The sequence below is a fragment of the Balaenoptera borealis genome, assembly GCF_965194805.1.
Source record: "Balaenoptera borealis genome assembly, chromosome: 12".
NCBI lineage: Eukaryota > Metazoa > Chordata > Mammalia > Artiodactyla > Balaenopteridae > Balaenoptera > Balaenoptera borealis.
Window position 1 is genome coordinate 33,614,514 of NC_138869.1, and position 16,823 is coordinate 33,631,336.

A 16,823-nucleotide genomic window follows, 5' to 3' on the forward strand; every position below is an offset into this window, starting at 1 on the left:
GGAGGAGGAGGTACGCGGTGGGTCATCAGCTGTGGGAATTGAGTGAATCTTCAGGTCGTAATATACCATGAGCCCCTTCCTATCACCCATGGAAAGAGCTGCGGGTATCTATATGTAATTAAAGCCTTGTGTGGCCTTGAGATTTGATGACTCTCCAAAAACCCTTTGGAAAGAAGTGGATGGTTTCATAATGCAAGACCTTGTACTCAGTGCTTTAGGTAAACTGGATATTTATCATCCTTCCTCTGCCCTCCTCAGCTCTCCACCGTAGACTTTAAAAGAGAACAGATAGAGGAGGCCACCGTTTTCAGGTCGTGAAAGGCCCTGACTAGAAATACTTATCTGCATTTTTATTTATTTATTTATTAGCCGCGCCATGCGGCCTGCGGGATCTTAGTATCCCGACCAGGGATCGAACCTGTGCCCCCTGCAGTGGAAGCGCAGAGTCCTAACCACTGGACCGCCAGGGAATTCCCTCATCTGCATTCTTTAAAAAAAACCTTTTGCCACCATGTCTGTGTCAAGAGTATCTAAACTTCCTTGTAACATACTGTGTGTGTGTGTGGGTGGGGGTGTGTGTGTGTGTGTGTGTCTGTCTGTGTGTATTGTGTATTAACCCCCTTGAGTCACCTTCAAGCAGGTAGTTAAGCTCAGGGTGTTTATTAAGCTGATGCTGCAAATCATGTTTCCAGAGAGACCAAATGAAGGCAACTGGGTGAAGACATCTGTCAGTGTTTAATGGAATACTAGAAGAAAATTCACATTCATAGGAAATGGCCAATGCTGGTTATCTAACATGATTTGCTAGAAACTTAATTCCAAAAATATAGAAACTGATGTTAAAAAATATAGAAACTGTTGCTATTATATAAAGCACTTAGAGTACTTTCATATATGTGGTGTTTTCAAACTTTTTAAAACTTTAACGTACAGTAAGACATATATTTATTTCACAATCATATATTCCCCTCTCCCCCTACAGACATGTAGATAAAGGAAACAGAAACTTCACAAAGCAGTGTTTACCTATTCTGTGCAGTCTAATAGTTTTTGTTCTGTTATCTGATTTCTTTTGTCTTCAGTGCTGGTCACAACCCATCAAGTTGACTTTATGACCCACTAATAAATAGGTTGAGACTCCAAGTTTGAAAACCACTGATTACACAGGTCTGCTTTATCTTCGCCATTGCAGGGCAAGAATTCTCACCCCAAGTAGTTTGGGTCTTAGAAGTAGAAAGACTTACCTAAATTTTCAGAGTTGTCATTCAATTTTGAAATTTCTGATTATAGAAACATTGCATGTTCTGCTATTCCAAACCAGCTGAGCACTTACTTGCTTTTGCTTTGTATTGTGCCTGATGACTAGACGAGTTTGCTTATTTTTAGCTAAGCAAATAGTTCTGTTGGGCTTCAGAAAGCCGAGGGAAGGACCCAGGATGGGAAAAGAGCTCAGCTACAATAAACACTTGCACCTTTTCTCCCAAGGTCAGAAGAGCCAGAGAGGGCCCACTCTTGGGCGCTCCTCCTGCATGAGACAGCCCATATTCTTGCCTCTTGCTTAATGGATTATGTTTATAGCAATTTCCTGAGTAGAGACTTAAAGTAATCAGGCATTAATTAAGCTACATCTGGTTTAAAGATAACCGAAAGGTGTGATACTTCACCTCCCCAAATATTTCCAGTCTTCCTTTAATGCAATTAAAACCGTAGCCAAAAGCAAAGAGCATGAAAAGTAGGAAAGGGGTTGACTCACTGGATAATTTATATCATTTTTATACATAACTTCTTACTCTCAGGAGGAAATGGAGAACCGTTGGGCCCCATACCTTTGAAGCGAATGGTCCCCATGAGGAAACTATAAATTAACACACAATGAAATTGGATTTAAATTATTAACAGGCAATATTTCTGAATAAGCAGGAGATACCATCTATCTGTTCTCACCTGTCTTTTTTTTTTTTCCCCCTATTTCTAGGATGGCCCCGAAGCCGGACAAACTGTGAAGGTGAGTGCTTATTATGTGCATACAAATTAATAGGGGGCGATTATGAGAACTAATAAAAAATCACACTGAGTCATTTGGAGCACATTGCTGCTTCATTATGTTATCTTCGAGGTCAGAGAGACCCTCGGTGTTGGAGCCATAAATCGTGACATTGTAAACTTTGCCAAGCAATATGTTTCACATTAGTTTACAAGACATTTACCTTTTGTAGTAAAGTTATTATTGTTCAAATGCTAAAACAGAAACTAAATCATGGAGTCCTGAAAGAGAAACCGAAGTCAAAGGAGTTCATGGGAGGTAGTGTCTAGGAAACAGCACGTATGCCGCATGTGGATTGGTGGGTCTCCCGTTAAGCCTGCGCCTCTGTGGCAGCCTTCTGGTTCTCCACACCGTGTATTGTTGCTTTGCCATTGTTGAGCGGAGGGCTCACAGATATGGTGGCCCCACGGTTGTCCCTTCACTCCTCGCCCTTTGCTTCCCTCTGTTCTCCTTTCCACCCACACACCTACTCTTTTCCTCCCTTCGTACTTAATACCAAAGTTCAACATAATGGAGTCAGTGAAGCTCAAAAATGAGTTTTTAAGTGTGCCAGAAGACGGAAGGAGGATTTATTAGGATAGTCTCTGCTTCCCTAATAAAGTAAAATAAAAGAATAAAATCCTGGCTGATTCTGAAGCTGAGTTTCAGCCCCCTTCATACAAATGTAAATGCCTATGCAGTTAGTTCCTACGCCTAAATCATAGAAAAGGCCTTTTTATTCTTTTTCTTTGTTGTGTGTGTGTTAGAAATCTGAAGCAAGTCTAACTGGGGTGCTTATGTTACATTTTGCGAAATAAGATTTTATGGCTTTGAGACTGGCTGTGAGTGAGTAAGGTAATGCTTGGTACCAAACAATGGCAAATAAACATCATCCTCTTTTGATATTCGTCTGCATATGGTTTTAATGCTTAACATAACTACCTCGGGACTTTTGAAATAGAATCTCTGGGAAATATTTTTGAGGAGCAAATGTCCTACAGAGATTGCCACCAAATTCCTTATGATAAAAAAGAGCTAGCCTTGCTCCAGACACACAGTGTGATAAGGACAGAGGGGCTTCACAGCTTTCCCCCACCTCCGTGCCAGGGTTCTAAACATGCCAATGCTAAAAAAAATACAGTATAATACGGTAGCTTCGTTTTGAAATTGTTTTTGGAAGTACAAAATGTAAGTGTTTAAACCTGGTTGCTAGATTTCTTTTTCTTTTTAAAGAATATTCATTTATTTATTTATTTGGCTGCACCGGGTCTTATGTGGCACACGGGGGCATGCGGGATCTAGTTTCCTGACCGGGGAATGAACCTGGGCCTCCTGCATTGGGAGGGCAGAGTCTTAACCGCTAGACCACCAGGGAAGTCCCACTAGATTTTTAAAAAAATCAGTATTCAAATATAAATTACAACACCACCAGATTAGTTAGGTGCTTTGTGCAGTATCTATTTGATGAAATTCCTTCAGCCATTGAAAGTAACGCTGCAGAGGCATAGCTAGTAGCATGGGAGAAATTCAAACCATGTCAAGGGGCATGCAGAGATTGACAGTCTGCACAACATAAACATATCTGAAATTTATATGAATATATAGGTTATATGATCTCAAAATTTTATTTTGGGAATCTGAATGGGGCGTTAATCTAAACAGGGCATTTTCCTAGACAAGCAGGCACTGAATAGAGACAAAAAGTAGATTAGTGGTTGTCAGGGGCTGGAGGAAGAAGGGAAGGAGAAATGACTAGTAACAGGTAAGAGTTTCTTTTTAGGGTGATAAAAATATGGAATTAGTGGTGATGGTTGTGCAACATTATGGATATTTTTTAAACCCACTGAATCGTACATTTTTAAATGGTAAATTTTATGTTATTTGACATATATCTCAATTAAGAATGATAATAAAATAAAGCACAATAAAAAACCCCAGCAAGCACCAAGTCTAGCAGGGCTAAGCACCATGACTGTAGACTCTCTGACTCTAGTACCGACTACTTTTTCATGTCCCAATGATCTGGCCAAAATTTTTAATGGTTTTGTTAGCTTTGATGGTGGGGTGATGGAGTAATTTATGGCACTCATATATAAATTGTTGAATGTGGTTCTTATCGTCACTGCCATTGTAATTTAGCTTAAGTTGATTTTTTTTTTACAGTTCTTTTTTTTAATTGGCAGATTATGTTCTTTTGGACATCTTTCAGTTGTTTCCTGTATGATCCCTAATTTCCCCTGTATGAATTAGCAGGGCCATCTCAAATCGTTTGTGTAATGTTAAATGGCTAAAAGAAAACATCCATATGCATTTGACCCTTAAGTAACAGGACTTTGAACTGTGAGGGTTCACTTATACAGGAATTTTTTTCAGTAGTAAATACTACAGTACTACAGGTAGGTGGTTGGTTGAATCTGCAGGTGCAGAACTGCGTGTATGGAGGGCTGCCTGTGAATTATACATGGATTTTCTACTTCGAGGGAGGGTCGGAACTCCTAACCCCCAAGTATTAAGGGTCAGCCCTACATACAACTAAAACCTCAGTGGATGACAAAGTTTTGAAAACTGTCCTTTTAGACCAAGTCTACATATCACAAGTTGTCTAATCTATTTTTTCTAAGTGTGATTCTTATACTACCTACCTGAGAATTAATTTTGATGTTACTTTAATAAAAAGGTTGATTCTGTTTTTATTCTAAATTTCCTGATTTAGAATCTTTGTGTTTGGGGCTTGGGAATCTTCATTGTTAACAAGCACACCGCATGATACTTCTCAGAATGTAAATATTTACCAGCCTTGCTGTTTTATGGTGATAAAAGTAGTAGGTGGTGATGGCCACATAACCTTGACCCAAGGAAGCCAGGAGTCGGCCCCTCCAGGGAGTAAAGCTAATCTCGGAGAGGCAGCAGTGAGTGGTGGCGTGAAGCGAGATCTTAATCCCCTGCCCAGGAATTGAACCTGGGTAGCCTGGATGAAAACCAGGAATCCTGGCCACCACACCCCCTGGCTCTTGCCCCCAGTGAAAAATGCATTTCTTACGGAAGCAAAAGCTGTAAAAACAGGTACAAGTTTATTATTAGAGATATAGCACAACAACAGGTGGGAGAGCACACAGAGAAACCGTTTGTTTAGTTAGGACAGAAGCAAGGCAGAGATGCACTCCGGGAGAGGAAGGGTGTGGGCGTCCTCCTGAATGAGGAGGAACGCAGTGAAGAGGCGGTTAGGTCATTTATACAGGGCAGTTCTTCCGGGTCTTTGTTTACCTTTGGCCAATTACCTGGTTTCTTCTTCCACATCTGCTCTGCCCTAGGACCCTACCCAACATGCGTGCGCAACGTTTTTCCAAGATGGATTTCAGCCCAGAGGTCTATGGGACGGCCTTAGCATCACGTATTATGGGGTGTGCCCCTCCTTTTGACCCCCAAGGAGCCTTTCTGCGCATGTGCAATGTTTCCCTTGTCTCAAGGATGGGAAATGTGTGACCTCTTGATCTTTTAGCAGGGTTTAGTCCCTCTCTGTCCCTGCCATAAAAGTGTCCAATGTCCGGTTATCTACCCTATTCCTGTTGTTGTTTCTCATATCAAAGTGCAGATCTCGAAATACAGACAGGAGTCTGCTCATAAATATGTAGTCCGGAGCCCGTTTGTCTCTTGCCTCAGGAAATGTAAACAAGGGGCTGGTAATGAATGTCCGGCCTGAAGCCCATCTTCTTCTCACCCCAGGAAGTGTGAACAGGAGGCCAGTTGTCAATGTCTAGCCTGGGGCCCATCTACCTCCTGCCTCAATGCCACATGGTCAGTATTTAGCTGCCAGGTTTTGAAAGCTACAAATCATGACTAAGCATTTCAGATTTTGAAATTCACACAGTTGAACATTATGAGGCACTATCTGACAGCCTGCCATGGAAAACGCAGTGACTATTTTCTTCTTCTTTGCTTCTGTGTCTGACTCTTGGTACCCCGCCTGACGCCTGGGCCCTAAACCATTTTTGTCTCATGTTGGGTGGTAAGAGCAATAAGCCCAGCAATGATCCCTTCCCTTGCTGTTGTTAGCGGAAGTGCACCACTGAGCGAGCCTCTTGAACGTGGTGCCCCTTTAGGGTTTTTTTGTTTTGTGGGCTTTAAATTCTTATTTGCAAAGAACAAGAGTGGCCTAGCTTACTCAGTAAGGCATTTGTAACGAAAGGGAAATATCAAACTAAAAATGTGACCTCTTATTTCTCGATTTTTTATTAACTCTCCCGTTTGAGTCTAAAAGTAGGAGGGCACTGCTCTCCACCAGGTGATTAATTGCAGCAATTTTGATATCCTGCAGGCTTGAGAAATGATCCCTTTCTTCTGGTCTCAGCCGTATATCACCATATGCATATCCATATTACCATGTACCTATACAGCCATATGTTCCTGGGTCATCAGCCTTCCCTGACCAGCCCCTCCCATCTGAGTAGCCCTCCTAAACCCCTTACTTCCTATCCCGTTTGCCTTTGTCGACTAAAAACAAAAAACAAAAACCTAAAAGTTGCGAGTTGTGTTTTATTCGAGGACCTTACTGAGGACGTTAGCCTGGGAAGACAGCCTCTCAGAGAGCTCTGAGGGACTGTTCCCAAGAGGTCAAGGAGGAACCAGGATATACAGGAGTTTTGCTGAAAAAAAAAAAAAATGTAGTCAAACATCAAAAGATTACTGATAATCACAAAAAACAGACATCTCAAGTTAATGGTTTTTTAGTGCTTTTCTATGTATGGGAAGATGCAAGAGTTCAGCTCATTGATATTATTCCTTTGACATGCGTCTTTACTATCTAGGGCCAGTACCCTGTTTTTCTCCAACTTGAGTTGCCCTCAGGGTGCCCTGTAGGGGCCGCTGCCCTGGCTGATGGCTTGATGACAGGCAGCATTCTTTGTTCACTAAAATGGCAGGCAACATTTTTTGTCCACGCCTTATTTGATTTCCTTCAAGGCCCTCTTCACTGTCTTTTATTTGTTTGTGTGTTACTTTTTTTTTTCCTGTACTCATATTATTTCTTTAGTCCCTGGAGAATGTAAGCTTCGTGAGAACCTGCATCTTACCATTGTTTACCGTGGCTCTCTTGGGCAGTGTGGGGAGGAAAATGGAGATGATAATGGTACTTAGCATGACAGAACAAATACTTCTAAGCTTCTAACTTCAGTTAACATGAAGAAGCAGATGGTATGTCCTTGTATTTCAGTGAGCAGTCAGAGGTGTGGGTTTTCTGGAATTTCTATCCGGAATCTCCCTTATTTTGGCATCACTGACAAAGGCCAGAATTTCCACTAATCAAGTTCCCAAATCATACTCCAAAATGTAATCCAGCTAGTCAAATCATTAAGGCAATGTTCAGTCCTTTAAAAGGGATGCTACTGAATAAGTTTAATGTGAGCTTTTAGAACAATTATTACGTGTGTCTTTGGGTGGGAGAGTGCTTTAGGTATATTAAAGAGAGATTTATGGCAGGCAGGTAATCTAGAATTTTATAAGAGCTATTTATAAAATATGCTTGCTTACACTCTTCTGTTTATGGTGCTTGAATCCTCTACTTACATACTTAATTTTATAGTGTTAATGCAGTGGGAAGTGTCTCTTATTAACTGTTGATACATTAGCAATTACTTTTTCAGATTGCTTTGGGAAGAACAAGGAAAGGAATTCTTTAAAGAACTGTGATTTAAAAATTAAAGAAACAAACAAATAAAGTCTTGCATTCACTGAGGAGTTTCTTGGGTCCCTTCCACAAGGAGATTTGGTAATCTTTTCAATTCATGAACTTAGAGGACACTTTAGCTCTCAATAAAGTCCAGGAGTTAATACACTTTGACATCAGTCAGAGGCTCCATAGGAGTATTAGCTGTGCTAATTTATTAGCTGTGTGACTTTTGGGCCAGCCTCTTAACCTCTCTGAACATTCATTTCCTCATTTTTCAAATGGGGGAAACCCTATCAAATGTATTGAGTGATGGTGAAAAGAAACTGATATGAAGATGTGAATAGAACGCCCAACCCACCACATCTTTTCCCTAGGACCTTATGCATGTTTCTTAATTTTAATCTTACCCTCAGTTTTCACGTCCCTAAGACAGGCTAAGGTGTCACTTAGGGAGAATGTTTGTGGTATAGAGTTTGTTTGTGGCCCTGCCTAGTTCACTTAATTATACACTAAATTCTCTCACTATTAATTATTGCCTTTTAGCTTAAATTCTTAAAAAAAAAAAACTTTCTTCTGATCATATCACTTGTGTAGTTTGAATAACTAGTTTGAACTTTTATAAAATTGACCACTTGAACATTCAGAAATCTGCCTCATTAATTGGGGTGAGAAATCTCTGCCCTGATACTTTTCACATCTGCTGTACCCCTCAGTGGTAACGAGTAAGTTGTGCTCCTGAGCCAACAATGTATTTCACAATTACTCGAAATAGGTTTCAGTAGGACAGAAACCTATCTGCCCCCTATGCTGGTTCAGTAGGTCTGATGTGGGACCCAGGACTCTGCATTTTAACAGACACTGCAAGTGATGTTCATGTACATGTCACTCCAGTGCAAAGCCACTTAGCAAAGAAGTGACAAGATGTGGAGGAATCTTCACATAGCGGCTTGCTTTCAATCCAAAAGGATTCCTAATATTTGTTGTGCAGAGAAAGGAGAAACCAACATCTTAAAAATCAAAATGATTTTACTTGACTGGTATTTATTATTTTCATCTGGAAAGAAATTTCAAGAGAGCTGTAATTTGCCAGAGAACTTTTATCCTTTGATTAAAGCCATGAAGAAAAGTGTCTTGCCTATGTTTATAGCTAATGCTTGTATTTACTGCTGAAGAATTAGTATCTTCAGGATGCAGTAGCTTTTATCTTGTGCAATTGCCTTATAATTTGCATCTCTGCTCTGAAGATGAATCCAATTTGCGTGAGTTTGGTAAACCAAAATCAACTTTGGTGCTCAGGGGATGGGTTTGGGTGTACAGTGGGCCTCCAAGCCCACTCTTCCCCCTGGCAGGTACGTATCTCTGACTCTTCTTCCCCTCCTGGTGATTTGGGGGCAAAACCCCTGGTCCCTGTCTCTCTAGGCAGGAGAAGGGAGGATAAGCCTGTCGTTCCCCTGTGGGAAACTTCCTCTCTCATACTAAACCCTCAAGCCTTCTTCTAAGTAACTATCAAATCATTGAGTTTTTCCATTTCTAATTGGTTAATTTTGATTTGCATGATGCCATTTGGATCAAAGCACTGAAAGAAAAATTAACTAAGCTCCCTGTTATTCTCCCGTTCCTATTTGCTTATTTTTTCCTTGTTTTCTCAAACTCACAGGCAGCTTAGGGTGGGCCGGATGGGGGATGCTGGAGATGGAGTGAGGGTGAAGGGGAAATGTCATCAGAACTAAAGTCCTGATGAAGAGGGCGGACTCTGGAGCCAGATGGCCTGGTTTCATTCCCAGAACCATCACCTATCATTTCTATGACTCTTGCAAAAGTCAGCCTTTCCTAGTCTCAGCATCTACTTATAACTTTATAAAATGGGGGCCTTAATAGTATCCTGCCCCTTAGGGGGTGTTGTGGCAATCAGATGGACTAAAATACATGTAAATGGCCTTTAATATAACACTTGACACACAGGAAAGTCTCAATAAATGTTTGCTATTAGTTTTATAATTTTCACTTAATCCTCGCAATTCTCAAAATTGGGCATTAATATTTTACACTTGGGAAAACCAAGGTTTATGGAGGTAGTCACTTATCAAAAACAACAACAATGACAACACAAGTTACAAACAGGAGAGGTGGGATTCAAACCCAGGCTTGTCTGAAAGCCCAACTTTCCATTATGTCATCTGGCTAGATGTTCCTAAAAACACCTTGCACCCAGTAAGCATAGCCAGAGATGCACAAGGAGAGGTTTTGTAAATATTTTGTCTCCCTGAACACACATTCATTCTGCATTATTTTTCTCTGCTTAGAATAATGTCTTCCATCTAAAAATACCCAGAGGACTCCCTCTTTAATTTTATTGTACAGGTGAAGGTTAACTAACCTAAATGCTACTTTATTGGTGTATGTCAATTTACAGCGGAATTATATGTTTTAGATGTTTAATCTTTCATTAGTGCTACCAAACAAATCCCTTTAGTAATTGGAGGCCCTGACATAGAGCAAAGTGGATAGAGCTGTTAAATTTATTTTGAGATCCATGACACAAAATGTGGCAAATATTGCAGATGCATTCTTAACGTCAGTGTTTTACAGGTTTCAGTGAACTGTCTTTTCTACCTGATGCTCAGAGTTTGGGGGTTTTATTTAATCACTGTCAAATCAAATATCCTGTGAAAGGCAAAGTGCTTTATAGACCCTAAAATGCTACAGGCATTATTATTCAGAATCACCTTCTTACCTCTGTTGATGTAGTAAGGGCAGTGACTCACTGTTGTCATTTTGCTGTGAAATACTAGGTTTTCAGTAAATAATCACTGAAGACACTTCTCTCTCTCACTGTTTTGCTGTGTATGTTTCAGGCCTAGGACATTATGTATAAAATTCTCTAACTCCATGTAACCATTTCAAGTTCAAAGTTTTAAACCTGTGACATGTAAATAATTGCCTTGGCTAAAATGTCCATTTTTTTTAAACAAATAAGTAACTAAACTCAGTCCAATGAATCGTGGGACAAGGATTCTATAGTTTTAATTAAATATGAGTGGTCAGTTCGGTCTTCATAGATGAGCTATTTGTTACAGACCGCATTATACACCTTAAATACAGAACGGGGAGTGAAAAGTCCCTAAAATAATGTGCGCTTTGGTTGAAACTGGACACTTCAGCTAAAACAGATCCAGATGAATTTGCAAACTTTTGTTTCAGTACTCACAGCAGAAATAATAAAATATAAAAGGAGGTTACTTATAGCTTATCTATTTAAGTCTAAAAAATATGGATTTATATATTGCTTAGAGAAATGGACAACATAGGGTAGGGATGCCCCTAGAAAGAGGAAGTAAGAAGAAGGAGCACACAGAGGGGTGTCAAGGATACCCAGGGGCCTTTCACTACATACCTAATACGTTCCTGGTTTTCTATTATATTATTTATATTTTGTAAAGAAAATATAGGAAACAATCTCTATAATTTTTATTTCACGGGGGTCCCATCAGAAGAATTTTCCATTGGGAAATGACTGATCATCCATTCTTTTTTCTGTCTTTATCTTTAGCATATAACTAGTCCTCGCACCTCTTATGTTCAGATCTCTGGCGATGGGGCCCATAAAAAATGGTTTTTGGAAAGTCCACAGTTGATTCTGATGGTTACCCATATTTATGGACTACTGTTTTATTTATTTATATAAATACATTCTGATTCTTGGTCTAGATGACCTAGACTTGCAGTTGATTCTGGTGGTAACCCAGATTTTTTTTTTTTTTTTCACACACACACACTGTATTTTATTTTTACAAGACATAAATAGACTGACACCAAGCATTGTACATGGATGACCACAACAAAAGCAACAATGATTGCAATTACCAAACATGAAACACACTCATACTATGTCACAATATTGACATTCAGTCCAGTAATCCTCCATTGTAACAGCTCCTTTACTTTGCAGTGAAAATTGATTTGTATATTCTTTGCCTCTGAGTTCTTGTGGGATTTTTTTTTTTTTAATTCAGACAGAAAGTCACAAAAATTATACTCATCCTCATCAGTTCACTCAGTCCCATGTAATTAATTTTTTTTTTCATCTTGATCTTTTGTTAGCACTTTTATGAGTTCATCAGTTTTTCATTAGAGTTCTGAAAATGCTTATTCATTCAGTTCAGCAGTACAGTCAGTTACCAGAAACCTGTACTTGTCAGAGTCTTTTCCATGAATTTCTTGAAGATGAAACCCTTTTATAGGAACATATTTGCAAAAGCATCAGAGTACACCCAGAATTGTCTGTAAATGACAAAAGACTTAAAAATGACCACTGTTAAAGATTTGATGAAAGTTCATAATAATGCAGTTGACAAGAAAATTAGTTATTTCTGAGATATACATTTTAAAGTAATAACTAGGATTATTACGTATAACATTATACCAGAACATATAAGATTTTTAGAAATTTCATGTAATGTCTGAAACATTTATATTAACATATTTCCATACATATTTCCATACAAATACAAATATAAGATTTTTAGAAATTTCATATAATGTCTGAAACATTTATATTAACATATTTCCATACAAATACAAATATAAGATTTTTAGAAATTTCATGTAATGTCTGAAACATTTATATTAACATATTTCCATACAAATAACCCAATGAAAGTTTAGTATTAGTTGTTTTGTTTGTTTGTTTTTTTATACTGCAGATTCTTATTAGGCATCAATTTTATACACATCATGGAATACATGTCAATCCCAATTGCCCAATTCAGCACACCAGCATCCCCACCCCACTGCAGTTTTCCCCCCTTGGTGTCCGTATGTCCATTCTCTACATCTGTGTCTCAACTTCTCCCCTGCAAACTGGCTCATCTGTACCATTTTTCTAGGTTCCACATACATGCATTAATATACGATATTTGTTTTTCTCTTTCTGACTTACTTCACTCTGTATGACAGTCTCTAGATCCATCCACTTCTCAACAAATGACTCAATTTCGTTCCTTTTTATGGCTGAGTAATATTCCATTGTATATATGTACCACGACTTCTTTATCCATTCGTCTGTTGATGGGCATTTAGGTTGCTTCCATGACCTGGCTATTGTAAATAGTGCTGCAATGAACATTCGGGTGCATGTGTCTTTTTGAATTACGGTTTTCTCTGGGTATATGCCCAGTAGTGGGATTGCTAGATCATATGGTAATTCTATTTTTAGTTTTTTAAGGAACCTCCATACTGTTCTCCATAGTGGCTGTATCAATTTACATTCCCACCAACAGTACAAGAGGGTTCCCTTTTCTCCACATCCTCTCCAGCATTTGTTGTTTATAGATTTTCTGATAAAGCCCATTCTAACTGGTGTGAGGTGATACCTCATTGTAGTTTTGATTTGCATTTCTCTAATAATTAGTGATGTTGAGCATCTTTTCATATGCTTCGTGGCCGTCTGTATGTCTTCTTTGGAGAAATGTCTATTTAGGTCTTCTGCCCATTGTTGGATTGGGTTGTTTGTTTCTTTAATATTGAGCTGAATGAGCTGTTTATATATTTTGGAGATTAATCCTTTGTCCGTTGATTCATTTGCAAATATTTTCTCCCATTCTGAGGGTTGTCTTTTCGTCTTGTTTATGGTTTCCTTTGCTGTGCAAAAGCTTTGAAGTTTCATTAGGTCCCATTTGTTTATTTTTGTTTTTATTTCCATTACTCTAGGAGGTGGATCAAAAAAGATCTTGCTGTGATTTATGTCAAAGAGTGTTCTTCCTATGTTTTCCTCTAAGAGTTTTATAGTGTCCGGTCTTACATTTAGGTCTCTAATCCATTTTGAGTTTATTGTTGTGTATGGTGTTAGGGAGTATTCTAATTTCATTCTTTTACATGTAGCTGTCCAGTTTTCCCAGCACCACTTATTGAAGAGACTGTCTTTTCTCCATTGTATATCTTTTCCTCCTTTGTCATAGATTAGTTGACCATAGGTGCGTGGGTTAATCTCTGGGCTTTCTATCTTGTTCCATTGATCTATGTTTCTGTTTTTGTGCCAGTACCATATTGTCTTGATTACTGTAGCTTTGTAGTATAGTCTGAAGTCAGGGAGTCTGATTCCTCCAGCTCCATTTTTTTGCCTCAAGACTGCTTTGGCTATTCGGGGTCTTTTGTGTCTCCATACAAATTTTAAGATGATTTGTTCTAGCTCCGTAAAAAATGCCATTGGTAATTTGATAGGGATTTGCATTGAATCTGTAGATTGCTTTGGGTAGTATAGTCATTTTCACAACGTTGATTCTTCCAATCCAAGAACATGGTATATCTCTCCATCTGTTGGTATCATCTTTAATTTCTTTCATCAGTGTCTTATAGTTTTCTGCATACAGGTCTTTTGTCTCCCTAGGTAGGTTTATTCCTAGGTATTTTATTCTTTTTGTTGCAATGGTAAATGGGAGTGTTTCCATAATTTCTCTTTCAGATTTTTCATCATTAGTGTATAGGAATGGAAGAGATTTCTGTGCATTAATTTTGTATCCTGCAACTTTACCATATTCATTAATTAGCTCTAGCAGTTTTCTGGTGGCAGTTTTAGGATTCTCTATGTATAGTATCATGTCATCCGCAAACAGTGACAGTTTTACTTCTTCTTTTCCAATTTGTATTCCTTTTATTTCTTTTTCGTCTCTGATTGCCGTGGCTAGGACTTCCAGAACTATGTTGAATAATAGTGGTGAGAGTGGACATCCTTGTCTCTTTCCTGATCTTAGAGGAAATGCTTTCAGTTTTTCACCATTGAGAATGATGTTTGCTGTGGGTTTGTCATATATGGCCTTTATTATGTTGAGGTAGATTCCCTCTATGCCCACTTTCTGGAGAGTTTTTATCATAAATGGGTGTTGAATTTTGTCAAAAGCTGTCTCTGCATCTATTGAGATGATCATATGGTTTTTCTTCTTCAATTTGTTAATATGGTGTATCACGTTGATTGATTTGCGTATATTGAAGAATCCTTGCATCCCTGGGATAAATCCCACTTGATCATGGTGTATGATCCTTTTAATGTGTTGTTGGATTCTGTTTGCTAGTATTTTGTTGAGGATTTTTGCATCTATATTCATCAGTGATATTGGCCTGTAATTTTCTTTTTTTGTAGTGTCTTTGCCTGGTTTTGGTATCAGGGTGATGGTGGCCTCATAGAATGAGTTTGGGAGTGTTCCTTCCTCCGCAATTTTTTGGAAGAGTTTGAGAAGGATAGGTGTTAGCTGTTCTCTAAATGTTTGATAGAATTCACCTGTGAAGCCATCTGGTCCTGGACTTTTGTTTGTTGGAAGATTTTAATCACAGTTTCAATTTCATTACTTGTGATTGGTCTGTTCATATTTTCTGTTTCTTCCTGGTTCAGTCTTGGAAGGTTATACCTTTCTAAGAATTTGTCCATTTCTTCCAGGTTGTCCATTTTATTGGCATAAAGTTGCTTGTAGTAGTCTCTTAGGATGCTTTGTATTTCTGCAGTGTCTGTTGTAACTTCTCCTTTTTCATTTCTGATTTTATTGATTTGAGTCCTCTCCCTCTTTTTCTTGATGAGTCTGGCTAATGGCTTATCAATTTTGTTTATCTTCTCAAAGAACCAACTTTTAGTTTTATTGATCTTTGCTATTGTTTTCTTTGTTTCTATTTCATTTATTTCTGCTCTGATCTTTATGATTTCTTTCCTTCTGCTAACTTTGGGTTTTGTTTGTTCTTCTTTCTCTAGTTTCTTTAGGTGTAAGGTTAGATTGTTTACTTGAGATTTTTCTTGTTTCTTGAGGTAGGCTTGTATAACTATAAACTTCCCTCTTAGAACTGCTTTCGCTGCATCCCATAGGTTTTGGGTCGTCGTGTTTTCATTGTCATTTGTCTCTAGGTATTTTTTTATTTCCTCTTTGATTTCTTCAGTGATCTCTTGGTTATTTAGTAACGTATTGTTTAGCCTCCATGTGTTTGTGTTTTTTACGTTTTTTTCCCTGCAATTCATTTCTAATCTCATAGCGTTGTGGTCAGAAAAGATGCTTGATATGATTTCAATTTTCTTAAATTTACTGAGGCTTGATTTGTGACCCAAGATGTGATCTATCCTGGAGAATGTTCCGTGCGCACTTGAGAAGAACGTGTAATCTGCTGTTTTTGGATGGAATGTCCTATATATATATCAATTAAATCTATCTGGTCTATTGTGTCATTTAAAGCTTCTGTTCCCTTATTTATTTTCATTTTGGATGATCTGTCCATTGGTGTAAGTGAGGTGTTAAAGTCCCCCACTATGATTGTGTTACTGTCGATTTCCTCTTTTATAGCTGTTAGCAGTTGCCTTATGTATTGAGGTGCTCCTATGTTGGGTGCATATATATTTATAATTGTTATATCTTCTTCTTGGATTGATCCCTGGATCATTATGTAGTGTCCTTCCTTGTCTCTTGTAACATTCTTTATTTTAAAGTCTATTTTATCTGATATGAGTATAGCTACTCCAGCTTTCTTTTGATTTCCATTTGCATGGAATATCTTTTTCCATCCCCTCACTTTCAGTCTGTATGTGTCCCTAGGTCTGAAGTGGGTCTCTTGTAGACAGCATATATATGGGTCTTGTTTTTGTATCCATTCAGCCAGTCTGTGTCTTTTGGTTGGGGCATTTAATCCATTCACGTTTAAGGTGATTATCGATATGTATGTTCCTATGACCATTTTCTTAATTGTTTTGGGTTTGTTTTTGTAGGTCCTTTTTTTCTCTTGTGTTTCCCACTTAGAGAAGTTCCTTTAGCATTTGTTGTAGAGCTGGTTTGGTGGTGCTGAATTCTCTTAGCTTTTGCTTGTCTGTAAAGGTTTTGATTTCTCCATCAAATCTAAATGAGATCCTTGCTGGGTAGAGTAATCTTGGTTGTAGGTTCTTCCCTTTCATCACTTTAAGTATATCATGCCACTCCCTTCTGGCTTGCAGAGTTTCTGCTGAGAAATCAGCTGTTAACCTTATGGGAGTTCCCTTGTATGTTATTTGTCGTTTTTCCCTTGCTGCTTTCAATAATTTTTCTTTGTCTTTAATTTTTGCCACTTTGATTACTATGTGTCTTGGCGTGTTTCTCCTTGGATTTATCCTGTATGGGCCTCTCTGCGCTTCCT

General features: G+C 38.5%; 1 protein-coding gene across 13 annotated transcripts in view; it reads left to right on the top strand.

The window, feature by feature from the left end:
• FHIT (fragile histidine triad diadenosine triphosphatase) overlaps nt 1-16,823 on the top strand; it is a 1,491,711-nt gene that overhangs the window by 1,216,919 nt on the left and 257,969 nt on the right. For all 13 annotated transcript variants that reach the window (XM_082344847.1, XM_082344840.1, XM_082344849.1 and 10 more), the window contains one exon: nt 1,976-2,005. In XM_082344847.1, the coding sequence (XP_082200973.1) occupies nt 1,976-2,005 (30 nt within the window). The remainder of the gene's footprint in view (nt 1-1,975; nt 2,006-16,823) is intronic.